The sequence below is a fragment of the Mobula hypostoma genome, chromosome 1, assembly GCF_963921235.1.
Source record: "Mobula hypostoma chromosome 1, sMobHyp1.1, whole genome shotgun sequence".
NCBI classification, from domain to species: Eukaryota; Metazoa; Chordata; class Chondrichthyes; order Myliobatiformes; family Myliobatidae; genus Mobula; species Mobula hypostoma.
In genome coordinates, this window is record NC_086097.1 from 230,948,089 (window position 1) to 230,973,895 (window position 25,807).

General features: G+C 42.1%; 1 protein-coding gene across 6 annotated transcripts in view; it reads right to left on the reverse strand.

The window, feature by feature from the left end:
• Positions 1 to 25,807, reverse strand: part of LOC134355649 (lethal(3)malignant brain tumor-like protein 4) — a 427,935-nt gene that overhangs the window by 91,647 nt on the left and 310,481 nt on the right. For all 6 annotated transcript variants that reach the window (XM_063065900.1, XM_063065889.1, XM_063065869.1 and 3 more), the window contains one exon: positions 6,320 to 6,393. In XM_063065900.1, the coding sequence (XP_062921970.1) occupies positions 6,320 to 6,393 (74 nt within the window). The remainder of the gene's footprint in view (positions 1 to 6,319; positions 6,394 to 25,807) is intronic.

Consider the following 25,807-nt stretch of genomic DNA (forward strand, 5'->3'; position numbering starts at 1 on the left):
TACCAGCTTGGGATCTCTTTATTAGATACACCCGCTGCTGCTCATGGCATGCTCTTCCGCTCCGCTCACTGAAACAGTTTGATCCCCTGCCTTGATTTTAATGACCAGATTTGGATGGCAGATTTTCTTTTGCCGGATATAGAAGAATCAGTGGGAATTTTGCAACAATCTGGTTTTGCTACAAACATTTTTATTCCCTATCATTAATCAAAATATACTCCAGGGCTTTTAAGGTGGAGTTTGATGTCATTTCACTGGATTGTTAGATCAGGATTAATGGTCTAACAAATGAAGGGTGCCATTTCCACATCTCCACCCAATGGAATTTCCAGCTCAACGTGATCAAACACTGCAGAGCAAGGCTGAATTCTTCACCTCCAATTGCATTTTATTAAATGCAATTCAGGGTTGTGATGGAGTTTTACAGTGCCCAAGTCAGGGTACACAATGCTTTTTCCAGACATTTCTGATCTGCAAGGAAGACTTCCAGTCATTGAAATGAGTGTGGACAAAAAAAACCCACAAAGCTAATTAAGAGTTTGAGGGGCTTTAAGCAGGAAAACTGAAGAAGTTGAAATATAGAGTAGACTGCAAAAGGATGTGAATATAAATTGTGATCAGCACATTTTTCCCATATATAAAACTAGTGTAAGATTTCCAAAATTCAGTGGTATGTTAAACACAAGAGACTCTGCAGATGCTGGAAATCCAGAGCAACACACACAAAAATGCTGGAGGACCCTTCTTCATCAGATCCAGCTTTATACATTGAGGCTGCGAGGCTAAGCGCAGCCCCAACGCCATACTTACGAGGGGTGATTGATAAGTTCGTGGCCTAAGGTAGAAGGAGTCAATTTTAGAAAACCTAGCACATTATTTTTCAAAACGCAACATAGTCCCCTCCTACATTTACACACTTAGTCCAGTGGTTGTGGAGCATATGGATCCTTTCTTTGTAGAAGTTGGTGTCTTGGACCTCCAGAAAGTGGCCCACAGCAAGGGTGATTGATAAGTTTGTGGCCTGAGGTAGAAGGCGATAAACTATTAACTTCAAACTTTCTGCATAATCACTCAAAGAGCTGAACTGCACGTGCATGTAACGAGAGCTGTATAACTCATCTCCTTCTACCGTGGGCCACAAATTTATAAATCACCCCTGCTGTGGACCACTTCCTGGAGGTCCAAGACGCCGACTTCTACAAAGAAGGGATCCGTATGCTCCACGACCACTGGACTAAGTGTGTAAAAGTAGGAGGGGATTATGTTGAAAAATAAATGTGCTAGGTTTTCTAAAATTGACTCCTTCTACCTTAGGCCACAAACTTACCAATCACCCCTCTTAAATTTGGTGATGACACCACTATTGTTGGCTGAATCAAAGGTCGTGCTGAATCAGCAGACAGAACGGAGAATTAAAACCTGGTTGAGTGGTACCACAACAACAACCTCTCACTCAATGTCAGCAAGACCAAGGAGCTGAATATTGACTTCAGGAGGAGGAAACCAGGTGTCCATGAGCCAGTCCTCATTGGGGGATTTGTGCTGGAGAGGTTCAGCAACTTCAAATCGTGCGGCATGGCAGTATAATGGTTAGCACAACGCTTTGCAGTACTAGCAAACCGGGTTCAATTCCCACCGCTGTCTGTAAGGAGCTCGTACGTTCTCCCTGTGACTGCAGGGTTTCCTTTACCTGCTCCAGTTTCCTCCCACAGTCCAATGGCTACCGGTTGGGAGGTTAGTTGGTCATTGTAACTTGTCCTGTGATTAGGCTAGGGTTATATGGGGGTTGTTGTGTGGCGTGGCTTAAAGAGCCAGCAAGGCCTATTCTGTGCCGTTATCTCAATAAATAAATAAAAAATCAAAAAATTCCTTGGGATTATAATTTCTGAGAATCTGTTCTGGGCCCAGCATTTAAGTGCAATTATGAAGAAAGCACAGCAGTGCCTCTACTTCCTTAAAAGTTTGCAAAGATTTGACATGACATCTGAAACTTTCACATAGATGTGTGGTAGAGTGTGTACTGACTGGCTGCATCACGGTCTGGTATGGAAACACCAATGGCCTTAAACGGAAAATCCTACGAAAGTAATGGATACAGCTCAGTCCATCATGGGCAAAGCCCCTCCCACCACTGAGCACATCCACATGGAGCACTGTTGCAGGAAAGCAGAATCCATCATCAAAAACCCCCATCACCCAGGCCATGCTCAGAAGGTACAGGGGCCTTGGGGCTCGCACCACCAGCTTCAGGAACAATTATTACCCCCTCAACTATCAGGCTCTTGAACCAGAGAGGATAGTTTCATTCAACCTCACTTACCCCATCACTGAAGTTCCCACAACCTATGGACTCGATTTCAAGCACTCTTCATCTCATGCTCATGATATTTATTGTGTATTTATTATTACTATTATTTTCAGTTTTCAGTGGTGACGACACCGGTGCCAAGCTGTATGGGTCCTAATGACCTTCCCTTGGACAACATTGGTGTCGTGGAGAGGGGAGATTTGCAGCATGGGCAACTGCCGGTCTTCCATACAAACTTGCCCAGGCCTGCGCCCTGGAGAGTGCAGACATTCCAGGCGCAGATCCATGGTCTCGCAAGACTAACAGATGCCTTTTTCAGTTGTATTTGCAGTTTGTTTTTTTTCCCCCACATTGGTTGTTTATCCACACCTATTGGGTGTGGTCTTTCATTTTATTTTATTATGCTTCTTGGATTTATTGAGTATGCAAGCAAAAGAACAAATCTCAGGGTTGTACATGGTGACACACATGTACTTTGATAATAAATTTTAACACCACGCAGCTTGCCAGTGGAAGAGGAGAAAGCCATTTCCTGTTCTGAACTTGTCAGGCATGTCTGTGCTGGAAACAGTGGGATATGCCTGTCCTGGGGCCTGGAATTTCATTTATTAATTCTTTTTGTGCATGATAATTGTTTCTGAGGTATAAATAGCAACTTGTATATTCATATCAGCTCAAAGTAGCTTCAAGGTACAACATTAGATAGTTTAAAATCACCCAAACCAGTTTACAATCCAACACACAGTTCAATCACAAGAGGGTGCCACAGTAGTGGTTAGTGCAGTGCTATTACAGTTTGGAGCGTCGGGGTTCAATCCCAGTGTCCTCTGTAAGGAGTTCGTGGAATGCATGCCCCATGATTAGACTAGGGTTATAAGACCATAAGACCACAAGACATAGGAGCAGAATTAGGCCATTCAGCCCATTGAGTCCGTTCAGCCATTCCATCATGGCTGATCCCGGATCCACTCAACCCCATACACCTGCCCTCTCCTTTAATGCCTTCACAATCAGGTGTTTAAGACGTTGGTGAGGCCTAATTTGGAGTGTTGTGTGCAGTTTTGATCACCTACCTACAGGAAAGATGTGAATAAGGTTGAACAAGTACAGAGAAAATTGACTAGGATGTTGCTGGGACTGGAGGACCTGAGTTATAAGGAAATATTGAGTAGATTAGGACTGTATTCCTTGGAACACAGAAGATTGAGGGGAGATTTGATAAAGGTATACATAATTATGAGGGGTATAGATAGGTTAAATGCAATCTTTTTCCAGAGGTTGGGTGAGACTGCAACCAGAGGTCATGGGTTAAGAGTGAAAGGTGAAAAGTTTGAGGGGAACATGAGGGGAAACTTCTTCACTCAGAGGGTTGTGAGAGTGTGGAACAAGTTGCCCGCGCAAGTGGCGCATGCAGGCTCCATTTCAAGGTTTAAAAGAAGTTTGGATAGGTACATGGATGGTAGGGGTATGGAGGGATATGTTCCTGGTCCAGGTGAATGGGAGTAGGCAGTTTAAAATGGTTCAGCATGGATTAGATGGGCAAAGGGCCAATTTCTGTGCTGTACTTCTCTATGACTCTATAAATCTCATATGGATGTATGTATATGAAAGTAGATACAGGACCGATAGAAAATGATGCTGGAGAAATTGTAATGGGAGATAAGGAGATGGTGGAGGAACTGAATGAGTATTTTGCATCAGTCTTCACTGAGGAAGACATCAGCAGTATACCGGACACTCAAGGGTGTCAGGGAAGAGAAGTGTGCGCAGTAACAATTACGACAGAGGAAGTACTCAGGAAGCTGAATAGTCTAAGGGTAGATAAATCTCCTGGACCAAATGGAATGCACCTTCGTGTTCTGAAGGAAGTAGCTGTGGAGATTGAGGAGGCATTAGCAATGGTCTTTCAAAAGTCGATAGATTCTGGCATGGTTCCAGAGGACTGGAAGATTGCAAATGTCACTCAGCTATTTAAGAAGGGGGCAAGGAAGCAAAAGCAAATTATAGACCTGTTAGCTTGACATCGGTGGTTGGGAAGTTGTTGGAGTCGATTGTCAAGGATGAGGTTACAGAGTACCTGGAGGCATATGACAAGATAGGCAGAACTCAGCATGGTTTCCTTAAAGGAAAATCCTGCCTGACAAACCTATTGCAATTTTTGAGGAAATTACAAGTAGGCTAGACAGGGGAGATGCAGTGGATGTGGTGTATTTGGATTTTCAGAAGGCCTCTGACAAGGTGCCACACATGAGGCTGCTAAACAAGATAAGATCCCATGGAATTACAGGAAAGTTACATACGTGGATAGAGCGTTGGCTGATTGGCAGGAAACAGAGAGTGGGAATTAAGGGATCCCATTCTGGTTGGCTGCCAGTCACCAGTGGTGTTCCACAGGGGTCCGTGTTGGGGCTGTTTCTTTTTACGTTGTACATCAATGATTTGGATTATGGAATAGATGGCTTTGTGGCTAAGTTTGCTGATGATACAAAGATAGGTGGAGGGGCCAGTAGTGCTGAGGAAACGGAGAGTCTGCAGAGGGACTTGGATAGATTGGAAGAATGGGCAAAGAAGTGGCAAATGAAATATAATGTTGGAAAGTGTATGATTATGCACTTTGAAATAAATGGGCAGACTATTATTTAAATGGGGAGAGAATTCAAAGTTCTGAGGTGCAACGGGACTTGGGAGTCCTCATGCAGGATACCCTTAAGGTTAACCCCCAGGCTGAGTGAGTGGTGAAGAAGGCAAATGCAATGTTGGCATTCATTTCTAGAGGAATAGAGTATAGGAGCAAGGATGTGATGTTGAGGCTCTATAGGGTACTGGTAAGACCGCACTTGGAGTACTGTGTGCAGTTTTGGGCTCCTTATTTAGGAAAGGATGTGCTGATGTTGGAGAGGGTTCAGAGAAGATTCACTAGAATGATTCCGGGAATGAGAGGGTTAACATATGAAGAACGTTTGACCGCTCTTGGACTGTACTCTTTGGAGTTTCGAAATGTTTCTATGAGGTCCCCCCTCATTCTTCTAAACTCCAAGAGCAGTTAAACGTTCTTCAAATGTTAACCCTCTCATTCCCAGAATCATTCTAGTGAATCTTCCCTGAACCCTCTCCAACATCAGCACATCCTTTCTTAAATAAGGAGCCCAAAACTGCACACAGTACTCCAAGTGAGGTCTTAGCATTTGAAATGTTTCTATGAGGTCCCCCCTCATTCTTCTAATGTTGAAAGGCATGGATAGAGTGGATGTGGCAAAGTTGTTTCCCATGATGGGGGAGTCTAGTACGAGAGGGCATGACTTAAGGATTGAAGGGCGCCCATTCAGAACAGAGATGCAAAGAAATTTTTTTTAGCCAGAGGGTGGTGAATCTGTGCAATTTGTTGCCATGGGCGGCAGTGGAGGTCAAGTCATTGGGTGTATTTAAGGCAGAGATTGATAGGTATCTGAGTAGCCAGGGCATCAAAGGTTATGGAGAGAAGGCAGGGGAGTGGAACTAAATGGGAGAATGGCAGAGCAGACTCAATGGGCCGAATGGCCAACTTCTGCTCCTTTGTCTTATGGTCTCAAAACTAAATTTTACCAATATTGTTTAAGAGGCTCCTCACCACAGGGAAGTCAGTACTTTCATCTCCTCTATCTATCATGGATGTTTTCCCTTTCAGCGATTGAGTCAGCTACGCTAGCCAGACACTTCAAAAATACCGACCTTGGAGTCAATTGCCTAACAGTCAGAGTAGGTGGTCTGAAGGAGGAATAATATACAAAATGGGGGTGGACACACACAGATTAGCAACACAACCTAAAAGCACGATGTTTTGGATGAGTCTCAGGTATTGTCAGTTGGACTTGCAGAAAAAAAAGGGCTACACAAATGTCTGATTAGGACAGTTATGGTTCTCATCATGGTGCACGATTTTTTTTTACTTTTTAAATTTTCAACAATTCCTATTCTGGTGAATTACAGCTTTAACCCCGCATCTAAGCAATGTAGATCCACAAGGTTTATTACCTTTGAGTAGACTGTGTAGGTCCATATCATCTGCATTCTCTTTGATTTTCAAATATTTTGCTGGTCGAGTTAGCCTATCAAACAAAAGAGAAAAACTCAGTCGTTTCTCCTTTGCAGTACTAACTGATTGCATTTGTGAGAGAGAAACAGCGGTTTAAAAAGGGTTTCAGCTTCCTCTGTAGTACTGAATAACTTAGTCTGTCATAAGAAAAACAGATTAACATTTCAGGTTTTGAAGCTTATCTAATTAAGATTTTCTCTCCATATTTTAGATTTTTGATGTTACAAATAACATTTCATTAAATCCGAGAAGGTTAATGTAACTTGAAAAGCAGAAAATGTCAGATGCTGTAAGTCGGCAGTAAAAACAGAAAACATGGCAAATATTCTGATAGCATCAATAGAGAGAGAATCACCATTTCAGTTTGAGTCAAATGAAAGCCTGTCTATCTGAAATCTTAATTTTATTTTTCTCGCTGAGCTACTGCAAGGTTACTAGAAGGCTTGAGTCAATTAATCACTGTTATAAAGGAATCTGACGAGCCATGTCCTCTGGACAGTATTTCCTGCATCAGAAAGGTAACTACAGGGCAATAATAATTAAAGAAAAGAACTTAAATGACTGGGAAAAAACAGAGCAGTGCTTCTAAAATGTCAGCCTTACTTTGTTCTTTGTTTTCCATGTTGTCTTGGACAGAAAAATGATGATCCAAAAGTTGAAAGTACACTTATTATCGAAGTATGTATACATTATACAACCTTGAGATTTGTCTCCTTACAAGGCAGCCACAAAACAAAGAACCCATTTAGAAAACAGAAGACTGTCAAACACCCAATGTGCAGAGCGGAAAAAAAGCATCATGTCCATAAAAAAAACCCCATAAAAATAAAGAAGACAGTCGAACACCCAGTGTGCAGAGAAAAAGAACACACCATGCAAACAATAACCGTAAGCGAATAGCGTTCTGAAGTCTGCAAAGAGAGTTCCATAGTTCAGCACACAGCTGAGTGGTGGGGCAGCAATCTGAACCAGCCCGTCCTTTGCCTCAGGTCCTGACACCCTGACCTTTTCAATCTGGCCCAGTGCCTAAAATGACATCCAAACATCAGCTTTCCTCGTGCCTTTACTCCTCCTTTATTAGAACTTTGAAGACCATGAGCTACGGGTCCAAACAAAACTTTTGGTCTATAGAGCAGTTGTCCTTCCTACATTACGATATAGAGCTGAATCATGGACACCTGACAGCTCTGGAACAGTAACAGCCTGTGAAAGATTGAGGATCAGCTGGAAGGCAGACATGTGAGCATCAGCATACTGGAGGAGGCCAACACATACAGTATCTCCACCATGATAAAGCAACACCAACTCCAATGGATAAGTCATACTAATTCAGATGCTTACATCAGAAAAGAAACAACAGGCAATAATAATTTTTAAAAAAGAACTTAAATGATTGGGAAACAGAGCAGTGCTTCTAAACTGTCAACATTACTTTGTTCAAGCAACACACATCAAAGTTGCTGGTGAACGCAGCAGGTCAGGCAGCATCTCCAGGAAGAGGCACAGTCGACGTTTCAGGCCGAGACTCTTCGTTTTCCAGCATCTGCAGAATTCCTCGTGTTAACATTACTTTGTTCTTTGTTTTCCACATTGTCTTGGATAGAAAAATGATGATCCTAAAGTTCCAAGTACATTTATTATTCAGATCCTTTACAGTTCAGCACTCAACAGCATAATTCCCTCCAGGCTTGACAAGAAGATCAGAGACCTCGGCCTTCACCCTAGACTTCCTGGCAGATTACCGGCAGGTGGTAAGAGTGGGCTCCCTCAACCATTTGCTCAATACATCAGACAAAATGAAGATATCAGGGGAATTACTATTAAAGGGACAGAACATAAATTGGCCTGTTATGCAGATGACATTTTGATCTATCTAGGACAACCAACGTACTCTTTACCTAAACTGATGCAATCCTTTGAACAATATGGTCAATTATCAGGATACAGGATCAACATAGATAAAACCCAATTACTTTCATATAACTATAGCCCGCCAAGAGAAATTGAAAGTAGATATCCCTGGGCATGGCAAACAGAGTCTTTCAAATATTTGGGCGTTATTATGCCAAAAGATTTGGCAAAATTATCAGAATGCAATTATCTGCCTACATATGAAAAAATTAAGGAAGATATAACAGGATGGAACCTAATTCCTTTTCTTGGTCTCAGTTCAAGGATTAAATCTATTAAAATGAATATACTGCCCAGACTATTATATCTCTTTCAGACCCTACCAATAGAAATTAATCAAAATCAATTCAATGAATGGAACAAAATGTTATTAAGATATGTATGGCAAGGTAAAAGGCCTAGAGTTCATCTCAAAACTTTGCAGTTAGCCAAGGAAAAGGGGGGGATGGGGCCTACCTTCTCTTAGAGATTATTATTTTGCATCACAGTTGAGAGCTGTGATATGTTGGTGCAACCCATCGTATGACCTTCAATGGAAAAACATTGAGGAGAGGATACTTCCCATTACCATACAAGCAATTTTGGCTGTTAACAACCTACAAAGGTACATAAATACTATTGATAACCCACGGGTGAAATGGACTCTTAAAATATGGAAAACTATTATAAAAGAATATAAACTTGAAGGAGATATTGCAATTCTTAAATGGTGTGCATATGACTCGGATTTTACGCCGAATAAACTGGATACTAGACTTAAGGCCTGGATAGCTGAAGGAATAACAGTTCTTTGCAATATAATGAAAGAAGGGACACTGTTCAGGTTTGAAATGCTTAAACAGAAACACTTATTAGAAAAACAAGACTTATCGGAATTTACAGATGCGACAGTATGTTAATAGGACGGTTAAAAATGTAACCAAGGCAAGTACATGTTTAATAGAGCTATTTAGAAAAGCATATAATTCAGATAACGGTAGTAGAATCATTTCAAGCGTGTATAAGGGTTTGTCAAATCTTAAAACACATTTGACTTCATACATTTAAACAAAATGGGGGAAGGAAGGAGGGATAATTATATCTGAGGAAGAATGGACAATAATATGGAGGTATCATGGAAGTGTACCAGTTCACAGAAATGGAGGGAGTTTGGGTAGAAAAACTTGATAAGACATTTTATTACACCCTCTCAGAAATCCCATTATGGTAGTAACCTCCCTGTTTGCTGGAGAAATTGTGGAAATCAAAATGCAAACCATTATCATATTTTCTGGGAATGCCCCGTTATCAAAGACTATTGGAGTGGGATACACAATGCCCTACAAGACATCTTTAAATATGAAATACCCTTAGAAAGACCATATATTTTGGGTATATACTGCTGGTGGCTGTTAAAAAGTCTCTTACCAGGAAATAGTTATCACAGGAGAGCCCAACTTTAAATGCATGGATGGAAATTACAATGGACATTTACAAAATAGAGAAGATAACAGCATTTGTTAATCATAAGTTGGAACAATTTGATTCATACTGGGAAGATGGTTTAACTACATAACACCTCATAGGCCTGATATTATTCTCACAAATCAATATGTCCCTACTTGTACATAGCTTTCTCCTTTTGCTTGTTCTTTCTTTCCTCTCTTTTCTGTAAGTGTATACCTCAGATAAATATTATGTGGAGATTTGTGGCATATATGACTATATGATATATATGTACAATATCCGAACTGTATGATAGAAAAATGCGTGAGGTCAGCAGTCAAGCAAGACTTCCACATCAGCCACAGCAGACGACGAACCTCAACCTTTGACGTCGAGGCAGGCAGAGATAGAAGAAGATGACCTGCCTGCCCTAATGGAAACAGAAGATGATGAGATGACACCACAGTGTCCCACCACCCCACACCCCGGGCCGTGGATACCAATTCTCGGAGAATGCAGCGGTAGCCGGGACGCACACAGCACATCTTTAAGCAAACAACTGAAATAAACAACCTAATTAATTAGGTGCCGCCCAGCATGTAAATGTCAGCCCAGATCAGAGATGATTGCCAATTGCGTCGCCTCTGATCTGGGCCGACAACTAGGTGCCGGGCAGCACCTAAATAATTAGCATGTTTATTTCGGCTTTTTTCTTAAAGATGTGCTGTGTGCTTCCCGGCTACCGCTGTACCCCTGCATGCTTCGCGGATTGGTATCGGTTCGCTGCCCAGAGGATGGGGGCCATTGCACCACCCAAAGTCCGACGACTCAGCCTAACACACCATCATCAGTGAGCTCGGCAAGCTGTCTTCCCGATTCCTGTAAGGGATACTACACTGTACATACATTATTTCTACATAATATAGGCTGTGCATTTTTATGTGTTATTTGGTATGATTTGGCAGCTTCATGGCTTAAAAGTTACTGAGAGAATGTTTTTGCCAACAGCGCTTGCGTGAGATTTTCGCTACGGAGAACAGTGTGACAATGATTGTAGAAAAGTATTTCTACTTTATATAGGCTGTGTATTTATCATATCATTTCTGCTTTTACTATATGTTACTGTTATTTTAGGTTTTATGTGTTATTTGGCATGATTTTGTAGGTTATTTTTGGGTCTGCGAACGCTCACAAAATTTTCCCATATAAATAAATGGTAATTGCTTCTTCGCTTTACGACATTTCGGCTTATGAACCGTTTCATAGCTACGCTCTACCTTCGGATGGCGGGGAAACCTGTATATGGACGAATAAAAAACCTTGAATAAATAAAGCTCACCTTCAAAAAACCAAACAGAATGGAGGCTTTGCCTTACCCAACTTTAGGTTATATTATTGGGCAGTTAATATATGAAATATTACATTCTGGATATATTACATTAACCATGAGGATTGCCCTATATGGGTTTCTTTGGAAGTCAACTCTGTTATGAAATTTCCATTATTTCTTTACTTGGATCCTCGCTTCCTTTTTCTTTAAATAAACTAACTGATAATGTGGTGGTCAAACATACTTTGAGGATTTGGTTACAGTTTAGAAAACATTTTGGTTTATTGAGATTCTCCCTCCCGAATCCCATCTTTTCTAATTGTTTTTTCAAACCATTTTTAATTGACTTATCTTTTAAAGAATGGGATAGATTGAGTATTAAACGATTTCAGGATTTGTTTGATGGAGGAAATCTCTCTTCTTTTGTGCAACTTTCAACGAAATTTAACCTTTCCAATACCCACTTTTTTCGATACTTACAGATTAGAGACTTTTTAAGATCTCAATTACATACATTTCCTACAAGTCCAGGTAAGAATATAATAGATACAATTTTTAATCTGAAACCCTTTGACAATGGTTCAATATCTTACATTTACGGTCTGCTGCTGGGACTGAAAAAGCCCGCTTCAGATAAAATTAAAGGAGACTGGGAAAAGGATTTACAGATTTTCATATCTGAAGAGACCTGGAAGATTATTTTAAAATTGATGAATTCTTCATCATCATGTGCTCGTCATTCTTTATTACAATTCAAAGTGGTACATAGAGTTCATATGTCTAAAGACAAGCTCTCTCGTTTCTACGCAAATATTTCCCCTTACTGTGATAGAGGTACTAATGGAGTGGCCACGTTAATTCATATGTTTTGGACATGTCCGAGCCTTGAAAAATTTTGGAAAGATGTATTTCAAACTTTTTCTGTACTTTTCAATGTTAGCTTTAAGCCCAGTCCCTTGACTGCCATGTTTGGTGTTGTTGAGGATAGTGCTCCAAAACCTTGCTTACCCACTTTTAGATGCTTGCTGCACAAGGAAGGAATCCTAGTGATTTTCTAAACATTGCTTTCCCTTTCACATGCTCTATATGGAATGCAAATTACTGACAAGCATTCTGAGCCTGCACAGTAGAAGTGTGCTTATTCCAGAACTACAGCATTACCATACAGAAGAATGCCTCGTGGTTCCAAGGGAAGCAATTGCAATGATTTTGGTTAGTCATGTCTGCTGACATTTGTAGGGACAAAGGAAGGGACATGTTTTGGTCGCTGGGAGGGATACCCTCTCATTCCTAGATATCTTAGAGCTTGCATTGCTAGAACAGGGAAACGAGTACGGATTTACCTAAGGTCACCACCTGTAGTTTCAGAAAATGATATTTACCCCTTTTGAAATAGATAGTTGTTATCTATATTGGATAGACAGTACTGGAAGTTCACCCCCATTACATCGACACTGTTTATTTCTTTGTCTGTACCTACATTACTCTGTGGAATTGTGAGGTAAAACAGATTAATGAAGGGTAATCTTAGAAGTCGCAACATATCCTATCGTCAAAAAAAAAGGATTAGCAGTCCAGTTTTGCTTTAGAGCCACCCTTTCCCTTATACTCTGAACTTACTGCTTTCCTCCAGTAATCTTTCTAACCTCACCCATTGCTTGCTTTTAACTCAAATGCTAAGCACAGTACCAAGTTGGTCATAGAACTGCAATAGTTGATGGCTGTGACGGTAATGATAAAAAAGGGAAAAGAATCCTGAACAGAAGGAAAAGGTTCTGAGAGTGATAGAGAGAAACAAAAAAGGTGCAACATGAATAGGGATGTTTTGAAATTTGTCAGCAAGTCAAATAATTTGGAATTAGAATCTTGGTGGAATTTAACATTTAAATAACAAATTATTTTTGCAATTTATAATGGAAAGGAACTGAAAAAAAAGTGATGCAATAAATGACGAAGGGTCTCGGCCTGAAACGTCGACTGCGCCTCTTCCTATAGATGCTGCTTGGCCTGCTGCGTTCACCAGCAACTTTGATGTGTGTTGCTTGAATTTCCAGCATCTGCAGAATTCCTGTTATATGCAATAAATAAGCAAGTTTTAAAGAAAAATTTAGTTAATTTAATTCTGGTTACACTACAATAGCTTTGAAATTACTACCTGAATATGTTTTAGGGTATGCAAGCAATAAGATCTATTTGTACCTTTATGACTTTGGAGGCTTCCATCTTTGGACTAATTTGATGGCTGGATCACTAATTTCTCAATTTCACACACAGCCAATGACAAAAGAAAACATTAAGACAGCAAATATGATGCAAATTACAAGCAGAAGGTGATTCTGCACCTCAAATTGCATTGACCAGGAACTTAACTGGACAAGCCTCATAAATACTACAGCAACAACAGCAGCTGAGAGGCTAAATATTCTACAGCGTGTGATTTGCCTCAGGATTCTCCAAATCCTTCCCACTACCCACAAGGTACAAGTCAGTTTGTCCATACTTTAATGGACAAACAAGAGAAAACCTGCAGATGCTGGAAACCTGAGCAACACACACAAAATGCTGGAGGAACTCGGCAGGCCAGGCAGCATCTATGGGAAAGAGTACATTTGACGTTTCAGGCCGAAGCTCTTCAGCAGGACTGGAGAAAAAAAGCTGAGGAGTAGATTTGAAAGGTGGTGGGGTGAGAGAAACACCAGGTGATAGGTGAAACCTGGAGGGGGAGGGATGAAATAAAGAGTTGGGAAGTGGATTGGTGAAAGGGACAGAAGACCATGGAAGAAAGAAAAAGGGGAGGGGGGAAGGAGCACCAGAGGGAGGCAATTGGCGAGGGCAAGGTGAGAGAGGGAAAAGGGGATGGGAAATGGTGAATGGGGGGTGGGGGTGGGAAGCATTACTGGAAGTTTGAGAAATCAATGTTCATACCAACAGATTGGAGGCTACCCAAACGGAATGTAAGGCGTTGTTTCTCCAACCTGAGTGTGGCCTCATCACGACAGTGGAGGAGGCCAGGATGGACTTATTGGAATGGGAATGGGAAGTGGAATCAAAATGGGTGGCCACTGGGAGATCCTGCTTGATTTGGCAGACAGAGCATAGATGCTCGGCAAAGTGGTCTCCCAACTTACATCAGGTTTCACCGATGCACAGGAGGCTACACCGGGAGCACCCAATCTGCAGTTTGTGATTTTGGGGTGAATGTGCAGCCGGGCTCAGCAGGGTGTGAGTGGTGATTTGTGCGTGGTCAAGCAGGAGCAGAGAAAATGGTTGACGTGTCACAACTGCCTCCCACCCCAGCAAACAGGCCAAGTTACTTTGCTGTCTGATTTGTATCATCCAGCATAGTTTCCCATCCATTTAATTCAAGGTTTCAATTAAATTGCATAGTTACTTGTGTTTTACTGTGTCCCCTATGAAATCCGGCATGGGCTCCTGGCGGGCCATACATCCCAAGTTGAGAACCACTGCTGTAGAGTCCATCATTTGCAAGATGCTTTGCAGCAACTCTACAATACTTCCACACCTGTGATTTCTGGCAGTGATGCACTATTTTATCAAATGGAGGTTCTGTTGCCAAATTCAAATCAATTCTGGCTGACGCTCAGGGCCACTTGTATGAAAATGTAGCTTAATCAGATATTCATATTCTAGTCACTTTTTGAAGGCACTAATACCAGAACTTATTAACAATCTAGTTCTGCTAGATCAAAACAAGCCAACAATATTCCTTTAATTAAAATACATGGAAATATAATTTGTGATTTTACACTTGCTTAAAGTAGCTTTTAGATTTCATTAGTGCAGGAGACATATCTATAACTGCTTGGATTTACATCAGAACAACGTCTCTTCATTGTGCTTAAACTGCTTACAAATGGAAGTAAACACATTTTCTTACAACAATATGCATTTCCCACCACTGCCACCACTACTTAGCCTTTACTCAGCTTTGATTTTTCATTGCTTGACCCTCTGTACATGGAAAGACACAAGTTTCCAAATGAAGTGAATGAAACTTAGAGAATGTGTGTTTGCTTGATATACACCCAGTAGCCACTTGGCCACTGAGTGTATGTTCATAGCCTGCTGCTGCTGTAGCCCATCCACTTCAAGGTTCGACACGTTGAATGTTCAGCAGTGCTGTAACACGTGGTTATTTGAGTTACTGTAGCCCTCCTATCTGTTCTAACTAGTCTGGCCACTCTCCTCTGACCTTTCTCATTAACAGGCGATTTTGCCCACAGAGCTGCCACTCACTGGATGTTTTTTTAAATTTTTCGTCCATTCTCTGTAAACTCTGTAAACCATTGTATGTGACAATCCCAGGAGATCAGCAGTTTCTGAGATATTCAAACCACCCTATATGGTATCAACAATCAGTCCATGTTCAAGGTCACTTAGATCACATTTCTTCCCCATTCTGAAGTCTGGTCTGAACAACAACTGAATCTCCTGACCATGTCTATATGTTTTTATGCGTTGAGTTGCTGCCACATAATTTTCTCATTAGAAATTTGCATTAATGAGCAGGTGTACCCAATAAAGTTGCCACTGTGTGTATAGAACATTACTCATCTCTTTCTCCTTGTCACCTACACTTGCCAAAGATGTGTTATTATCAATTACAGGTTCAATCTTGTGAATGCAGTTTAAAACCAGCTTGACAGGAGAAGTCAAGACAGGAATGCGCAGGGTTGCTATTGAAGTCAACAAACTATAAATCAAATGTTTGACCCCAGCAGGGCATGAGTAAACAGGGCACAGCAAAAGGAGAGGGTAGCACTATTATCCAAATGATCTATAAATTTGCTGACAATACAACCACTGTTGGTAGAATGTCAGGTGGTGACGAGTGGGTGTACAGGAGTGAGATATGCCAGCTTGTGGAGTGGTGCTGCAGCAACAACCTGGTATTCAACGTCAAGACGAAAGAGCTGATTGTGGACTTCCGGAAGTGTAAGATGAAGGAACACATACAAATCCTCATAGAGGGATCAGAAGTGGAGAGAGTGAGCAGTTTCAAGTTCCTGGGTGTCAAGATCTCTGAGGATCTAACCCGGTCCCAGCATTATCGATGCAGTTATAAAGAAGGCAAGACAGTGGCTATACTTCATTAGGAGTTTGAAGAGATTTGGTATGCCAACATATACACTCAAAAACTTCTATAGTTGTACCTTGGACAGCATTCTGACAGGCTGCATCACTGTCTGGTATGGAGGGGCCACTGCACAGGACCGAAAGAAGCTGCAGAGGTTTGTAAATTTAGTCAGCTCCACCTTAGGTACTAGCCTACAAAGGACCCAGGACATCTTCAAGCAGCGGTATCTCAGAAAGGCAGCGTCCATTATTAAGGAACTCCAGCACCCAGGGCATGCCCTTTTCTCACTGTTACCATCAGGTAGGAGGTATAGAAGCCTGGAGGTACAGAAGACTGAAGGCACACACTCAGTGATTCAGGAACAGCTTCTTCCCCTCTGCCATCCGATTCTTAAATGGCCATTGACCCCTTGGACACTACCTCTCTTTTTATCTTTTTTTTTATATAGTATTTCTGTTTTTGCATGATTTTTAATCTATTCAATATATGTATACTGTATAAAGTATACTGAATAAAATTTATTTGTTTATCATTATTATTATTTTATTTACAAGAGCTGATTGTGGATTACATGAGGAATGGAGACAGGCTCACCCCTATTGACATCAATGGATCTGGGGTTGAGAGGGTAAACAGCTTCAAGTTCCTCGGCATCCACATCACCAAGGACCTCACATGGTCTGTACACACCAGCAGTGTGGTGAAAAAGGCACAACAGCGCCTCTTTCACCTCAGACGGTTGAGGAAGTTTGGTATGGTCCATCAAGTCCTAAGAATTTTCTACAGGGGCACAATTGAGAGCATCCTGACTGGCTGCATCACTGCCTGGTGCCTGGTATGGGAACTGTACCTCCCTTATTCGCAGGACTCTGCAGAGAGTGGTGCGGACAGCCCGGCACATCTGTAGTTGTGAACTTCCCATGATTCAGGACATTTACAAGGACAGGTGTGTAAAAGGGCCCGAAGGATCATTGGGGACCCAAACCATCCCAACCACAATCTATTCCAGTTGCTACCATCTGGGAAGCAGTACCGCAGCATAAAAGCCAGGAGCAATAGGCTCCGGGACAGTTTTTCCACCAGGTCAACAGACTGATGAACTCACGCTGATTTGAGTGTACTCTATATTAAACTGACCGTTCTACTTATTATAAATTATTATAAATTACTATGATTGCACATTGCACATTTAGATGGAGATGTAACGTAAAGATTTTTATTCCTCATGTATGTGAAGGATGTGCGAAATAAAGTCAATTCAATTCAATACAATAATTATTGCTTTTTTTTTGTAGTTTCACAGTTTGTTGTCTTCTGCATTCTGGTTGAACGCCCTAGGTGGGCGGCTTTTCACTGATGCTGTTATGCTTATTATTCTATAGATTTGTTGAGTTTACCCACAAGAAAATGAATCTCAGTGTTGTATATGGTGACATACATGCACTTTGATAATAAATTTACTTTGAACATTTTATCTTTGGATAAAGGTAGCTAACATACATTGAACTTTATTTTGAATAACATAGAATAATGACAGCCAGTTAATATCTGGCATATTAACAATGAGGTAACATCTTAACACGATGGGCTAAGAATCAATAGCAATTTTGTTTTAGAATTCATAAGAATAATGTTTTGCATGTTGGGTCAATTCTGTAGCAATGCGTCAGCAGCTTACTGTCAGGTTAAGACCTGCACGGCTTGCTAACTGCCAAAGGAGAGTGTAACCTTGTGTTCTGGTAATGATGCTTGCATTATCCGAACCTGCTCGTAGATTATATATATTGCTCAACTGCATGCATACCAGAACGTGCTGGTCTTTTTCAGCAACTACAGCCTTATGTGCAGTCTTGGTACTTCAGAAAGATATATATTAAATAAGGAACAATGAGGTTCCCATTTGAAAGCTAGTTTCAATGAAGAAATTACTCTGGTCAAAGAAGGTAAGACCTCGGAGCAGAATTGAGCCACTTAGCCCATCCAGTCTGCTCTGTCATTCTATCACAGCTTATTTATTACCTCTTTCAACCCCATTCTTGACTTCTCCCCTTAACGTAATAAGTCCTGATTAATCAAGAAACTATCAGCCTCCATCTTCAATATGCCCAATGGCTTGCCCTACGCAGCTGCCTGTGGCATTGAATTCCACAGATTCACCACTGTCTAGCTAAAGAAATTCCTCCTCTTCTCTGTTTTAAATGGATGTTACTCCATTCTGAGGCTGTGCCCTCTGGCCCTAGACTCCCTCACTACAGCAAACATCTTTTCCACATCCACTCTATTATAAGACCATAAGATATAGGAGCAGAAGTAGGCCATTCGGTCCATCGAGTCTGCTCCGCCGTTCAATCATGGGCTGATCCAATTCCTCAAGTCATCCCCATTCCCCTGCTTTCACCCCATTCACTTTGATGCTCTGGCTAATCAAGAACCTATCTCTTTCTGCATGAAATACACCCAATGACTTGGCCTCCACAGCCGCCCGTTGCAACATATTCCACAGATTTACCACCCTCTGACTAAAGTAATTTCTCTGCATCTCAGTTCTAAAAGGACGTCCTTCAATCCTGAAGTTGTGCCCTCTTATCCTAGAATCCCCTACCATGGGAAATAACTTTGCCATATCTAATCTGTTCAGGCCTTTTAACATTCGGAATGTTTCTATGAGATCCCCTCTCATTCTCCTGAACTCCAGGGAATACAGCCCAAGAGCTGCCAGATGTTCCTCATACGGTAACCCTCTCATTCCTGGAATAATTCTCGTGGTCTTCCCTGAACCCTCTCCAATGTCAGTATATCCTTTCTAAAATAAGGAGCTCAAAACTGCAGACAATATTCCAAGTGTGGTCTCACGAGTGCCTTATAGAACCTCAACATAGGCCTTTCAATAATCAATAGATTTCGTTGAGATTCCCCCCTCATTCTTCTAAGCTCCAGTGAGTACTGGCCCAAACACTCAAACACTCCTGTGTTAACCCTTTCATTCCTGGGATCATTCATGAGAATTTCCTCTGGACCCTCTCCCATGCCAGCACATCTTTTCTAAGATAAGGGGCCCAAACTTGTTCACGTATTCTGTGGTCTGATCAACATCTTATAAAGCCTCAGCATGACATCTTTGCTAGTCCTCTCAAAATTAACGCTAACACTGCATTTGCCTTCGTTACCACCGACTCAACCTGCCAGTTAGCCTTTAGGGAATCCTGCACAAGGACTCCCAAGTCTCTTTGCACCTCTGATTTTTGAATTTTCTCCCCATTTAGAAAGTAGTCCACATTTTTATTCCTTCTGTCAAAGTGTATGACCATGCACATCCCCACATTATATTCCATCTGCTACCTCTTTGCCCATCCTCCCAATCCATCTGTGTTCTTCAGCAGACACATTGCTGCCTCAACACTACCTGCCCTTCTACCTTTGTACCATCTGCTATCTTAGCCACAGACGCAAAATAATTATTAAATCAATCTACCATTTCTTTGTTCTCCATTACTACCTCTCTAGTATCATTTTCCAGTGGTCTGATATCCACTCTTGCCTTCCTTTTACTCTTTGTATACCTGAAAAACTTTTTGTATCTTCTTTTATATTACTGGCTAGCTTACCTTCATATTTCATCCTTTCTCCCTTTATGACTTTCCTCCTTCTCCTATCAGATTTAATCTTCTCCAGCTCTTTATTCTTCCGAAACACCTGAATTTACCTTCCAGCTACCCTCCTTCCCTTCGCTCTACCTTTTTATTCTGTCCTGAAGAACGGTCTCAGCCAAAACATCAACTGTTTATTCACTTCTATAGATGCTGCCTGACCTGCTGAGTTCCTCCAGCATTTTGTGTGTGTTGTTCTGGCTTTTTAATTGTCTGCTGGTTTTTAAAAGCTTCCGAATCCTCTACTTTCTTACTAATTTTTGCGCTATTATACGCCCTCTCTTTGGCTTTTACAGAAGAATAAAGTCCAGTCAACTAAACTGAACATAAAAATTAGGAGCAGGAGTCGGCCATCTGGCCTGTCGAGCCTGCTCTGCCATTCAATAAGATCGTGGCTGATCTGGCCAAGGACTCATCTTCACCTACCTGCCTTTTCCCCATAACCCTTAATTCCCCTACTGTGCAAAAATCTATCCAACCTTGTCTTAAATATATATACCAAGGTAGCCTCCACTGCTTCATTGGGCAGAGAATTCCACACTCACCACTCTTTGGGAAAAGCACTTTCTTGTCACCTCCGTCCTAAATTTACTCCCCCAGGTCTAGAGGCTATGTTCCCTACTTCTAGTCTCACCTACCAGTGGAAACAACTTTCCTGCCTCTGTCTTATCTATCCCTTTCATAATTTTATATGTTTCTAAAAGATCTCCTCTCATCCTTCTGAATTCAAGTGAGTACAGTCCCAGAGGACTCGATCTCTCCTCATAGTCTAACCCCCTCATCTCTGGAATCAACCTGGTGAACCTCCTCTGCACTGCCTCCAAAGCCAGTATGAACCACGACACTACTTAAAATAAATGATTTTGTCACATTAAATTATAAGACAAGACCATAAGACCATAAGACAAAGGAGCAGAAGTCGGCCATTCGGCCCATCGAGTCTGCTCCGCCATTTTATCATAGAAACATAGAAAATAGGTGCAGGAGTAGGCTATTCGGCCCTTCGAGCCTGCACCGCCATTTATTATGATCATGGCTGATCATCCAACTCAGAACCCTGCCCCAGCCTTCCCTCCATACCCCCTGACCCCCGTAGCCACAAGGGCCATATCTAACTCCCTCTTAAATATAGCCAATGAACTGGCCTCAACTATTTCCTGTAGCAGAGAATTCCACAGATTCACCACTCTCTGTGTGAAGAAGTTTTTCCTAATCTCGGTCCTAAAAGGCTTCCCCTCTATCCTCAAACTGTGGCCCCTCGTTCTGGACTTCCCCAACATCGGGAACAATGTTCCTGCATCTAGCCTGTCCAATCCCTTTAGGATTTTATACGTTTCAATCAGATTCCCCCTCAATCTTCTAAATTCCAACGAGTACAAGCCCAGTTCATCCAGTCTTTCTTTATATGAAAGTCCTGCCATCCCAGGAATCAATCTGGTGAACCTTCTTTGTACTCCCTCTATGGCAAGGATGTCTTTCCTCAGATTAGAGGACCAAAACTGCACACAATACTCCAGGTGTGGTCTCACCAAGGCCTTGTACAACTGCAGTAGTACCTCCCTGCTCCTGTACTCGAGTTGATCAATTCTCCCATTTAGTCACACTCCCCCGCCTTCTCACCATAACCTTTGATGCACTGGCTACTCAGATACCTATCAATCTCTGCCTTAAATACACCCAATGACTTGGCCTCCACTGCTGCCCGTGGCAACAAATTCCATAGATTCACCAGCCTCTGACTAAAAAAATTTCTTCGCATTTCTATTCTGAATGGGCACCCTTCAATCCTTAAATCATGCCCTCTCGTACTAGACTCCCCCACCATGGGAAACAACTTTGCCACATCCACTCTGTCCATGCCTTTCGACATTCGAAATGTTTCAATGAGCTCTCCCCTCATTCTTCTAAACTTCAAGGTATACAGTCCAAGAGCGGACAAACGTTCTTCATATGTTAACCCTCTCATTCCTGGAATCATTCTAGTGGATCTTCTCTGTACCCTCTCCAACATCAGCACATCCTTTCTTAAATAAGGAGACCAAAACTGCCCACAGTACTCCAAGTAAGGTCTCACCAGCGCCTTATAGAGCCTCAACATCACATCCCTGCTCCTATACTATATTCCTCTAGAAATGAATGCCAACTTTGCATTCGCCTTCTTCACCACTGACTCAACCTGGAGGTTAACCTTAAGGGTATCCTGTACGAGGACTCCCAAGTCCCGTTGCATCTCAGAACTTTGAATTCTCTCCCCATTTGAATAATAGTCTGCCCGTTTATTTCTTCTGCCAAAGTGCATAACCATACACTTTCCAACATTGTATTTTATTTGCCACTTCTTTGCCCATTTTTCCAATCTATCCAAGTCTCTCTGCAGACTCTCCGTTTCCTCAGCACTATCGGCCCCTCCACCGCTCTTCGTATCGTCATCAAACTTAGCCACAAAGCCAATAAGCCAAATTCCATAATCTAAATCGTTGATGTGCAATGTAAAAAGAAGCGGCCCCAACACGGACCCCCGTGGAACACCACTGGTAACCAGCAGCCAACCAGAATAGGATCCCTTTATTCCCACTCTCTGTTTCCTGCCAATCAGCCAACACCCTATCCACGTATGTAACTTTCCCGTAATTCCATGGGCTCTTACCTTGTTAAGTAGCCTCATGTGTGGCACCTTGTCAAAGGCCTTCTGAAAATCCAAATATACAACATCCACTGCATCTCCCTTGTCTAGCCTACTTGTAATTTCCTCAAAAAATTGTAATAGGTTTGTCAGGCAGGATTTTCCTTTAAGGAATCCATGCTGAGTTCTGCCTATCTTGTCATATGCCTCCAGGTACTCTGTAACCTCATCCTTGACAATCGACTCCAACAACTTCCCAACCACTGATGTCAAGCTAACAGGTCTATAATTTCCTTTTTGCTTCCTTGCCCCCTTCTTAAATAGCGGAGTGACATTTGCAATCTTCCAGTCCTTCGGAACCATGCCAGAATCTATCGACTTTTGAAAGATCGTCGCTAATGCCTCCGCAATCTCCACAGCTACTTCCTTCAGAACAAGAGGGTGCATTCCATCTGGTCTGGGAGATTTATCTACCTTTAGACTATTCAGCTTCCTGAGTACTTTCTCTGTCGTAATTGTGACTGCGCACACTTCTCTTCCCTGCCACCCTTGTGTGTCCAGTATACTGCTGATGTTTTCCTCTGTGAAGACTGATGCAAAATACTCATTCAGTTCCTCCGCCATCTCCTTATCTCCCATTACGATTTCTCCAGCATCAGTTTCTATCGGTCCTATATCTACTCTCACCTGCCTTTTACTCTTTATATACTTGAAAAAGCTTTTAGTATCCTCTTTGATATTATTTGCTAGCTTCCTTTCATAGTTAATCTTTTCCCTCTTAATGACCTTCTTAGTTTCCTTTTAACACACATAAAAGTTGCTAGTCCTGACGAAGGGTCTCGGCCTGAAACTTCGATTGCACCTCTTCCTAGAGATGCTGCCTGGCCTGCTGCGTTCACCAGCAACTTTTATGTGTGTTGCTTGAATTTCCAGCATCTGCAGAATTCCTGTTGTTTTAGTTTCCTTTTGTAAGCTTTTAAAAACTTCCTAATCCTCTGTCTTCCCACTAATTTTTGCTTCCTTGTATGCCCTCTCCTTTGCTTTAACTTTGGCTTTGACTTCTCTTGTCAACCACGGTTGCATCCTTTTTCCATTCGAAAATTTCTCCTTTTTTGGAATATACCTGTCTTGCACCTTTCTCACTTCTCGCATAAACTCCAGCCACTGCTGCTCTGCCGTCTTTCCCGCCAGTGTCCCTTTCCAGTCAACTTTGGCCATTTCCTCTCTCATGCCACTATAATTTCCTTTACTCCACTGAAACACCGACACATCAGATTTCGGCTTCTCTTTTTCAAATTTCACAGTGAACTCAATCATGTTATGATCACTGCCTCCTAAGGGTTCCTTCACCTCGATCTCTCTAATCACCTCCGGTTCATTACACAATACCCATTCCAGTACAGCTGATCCCCTAGTGGGCTCAACAACAAGCTGTTCCAAAAAGCCATCTCGCAGACATTCTACAAATTTTCTCTCTTGAGATCCAGTGCCGACCTGATTTTCCCAATCCACTCGCATGTTAAAATCCCCCACAATTATCATAACACTGCCCTTCCGACAAGCCTTTTCTATTTCCTGTTTTAATTTGTAGTTCACATCACTGCAGCTGTTTGAAGGCCTGTATATAACTGCCATCAGGGTCCTTTTACCCCTGCGATTTCTTAGCTCAACCCATAAAGATTCTGCACCTTCTGATCCTATATCACCTCTTTCTAATGATTTAATATCATTTCTTACCAATAAAGCCATGCCTCCCCGTCTGCCTACCTTCCTATCCTTCTGATACACCATGTATCCTTGGACGTTCAGCTCCCAGAGACAAGCATCCTTTAGCCACGTCTCATTATAATTCATTATAACTGAATTGAATTGAATTGACTTTATTTCTTACATCCCTCACATACATGAGGAGTAAAAATCTTATATGTTATGTCTTCATCTAAATGTGCAACATGCAATTATAGCAACTCATAATAAATAGACCAGTCAATGTAACATAGAATACGCTCAGATGAGTGTGAGTTAATCAGTCTGAGGGCTGGTGGAACAAGCTGTCCTGGGGTCAGTTTGTCCTGGCTTTAATGCTGCAGTACTGTTCCCAGATGGTAGCAGCTGGAACAGTTTGTGGTTGGGGTGACTCGGGGCCCCAATGATTCTTCGGGCCCTTTTTACGCACCTGTCTTGGTAAATGTCCTGAATCATGGGAAGTTCACAACTACAGATGCGCTGGGCTGTCCACACCACTCTCTGCAGAGTCCTGCGATGAAGGGAGGTACAGTTCCTATACCAGGCAGTGATGCCGCCAGTCAGGATGCTCTCAATTGTGCCCCTGTAGCAAGTCCTTACGATATGGGGACTCGTGCCGAACTGCTTCAACCACTGGAGGTGAAAGAGGCTCTGTTGTGCTTTTTCCCACCACACAGCCAGTACGCACAGACCACGTTCGATTCTCGGTGATGTTTCTGCCGAGGAACTTAAAACTGTTCACCCTCTCAACAGCAGATCCATTGATGTCAATAGGGGTTAGCTTCTATCGGTTATTGATGTCAGAAGATGTGTAAAGATGGTGTGTAGAGCTGTGACTACTGCGTTGTCTGTTGATCGGATGTGTCAGTAGGCGAATCGTAGGGGTCCGGTGTGGGTGGTAGCATGCTGCAGATGTAGTCCTTGGCCAACCTCTCAAAGCATTTGCTTATTATTGAGGTGAGTGCGACAGGATGCCAGTCATTTAGACATGTTACCTTGGTCTTTTTAGGTACATAAGAACATAAGAAATAGAAGCAGGATAGGCATCTGCCCATCAAGCCTGCCCCGCCATTCAACAAGATCATGGCTGATCTGTCTGTAAACTCAGCTCCATTTTCCTACCTTTTCCCCATAACCCTTAATTCCCTCACTATGTAAAAATCTATCTAACTGTATCTTAAATATATTTAGTGAAGAAGCCTCAACTGCTTCCCTGGGCAGAGAATTCCACAAGTCACCACTCTCTGGGAAAAACAGTTTCTCCTCATCGACGTCCTAAATCTTCTCCCCTGAGTCTTGAGGCAATGTCCCCTAGTTCTAATCTCACCTACCAATGGAAACAACTTCCTTATTTCTATCTTATCTATCCCTTTCAAAATTTTGTATGTTCTATAAGATGGCCTCTCATTCTTCTGAATTCCTGAGAGTATAGTCCCAGGCGACTCAATCTCTCCTCATAAGTTAACCCCTTCATCCCTGGAATCAACGGTGAACCTCCTCTGCACTGCCTCCAAAGCCAGTATATCCTCCCTCAAGCATGGAGACCAGAACTGCACACAGTACTCCAGGTGCAGTCTCACCAGTACCCTGTATAGTTGCAGCATGACCTCCCTGCTCTTGAATTCAATCCCTCTAGCAATGAAGGCC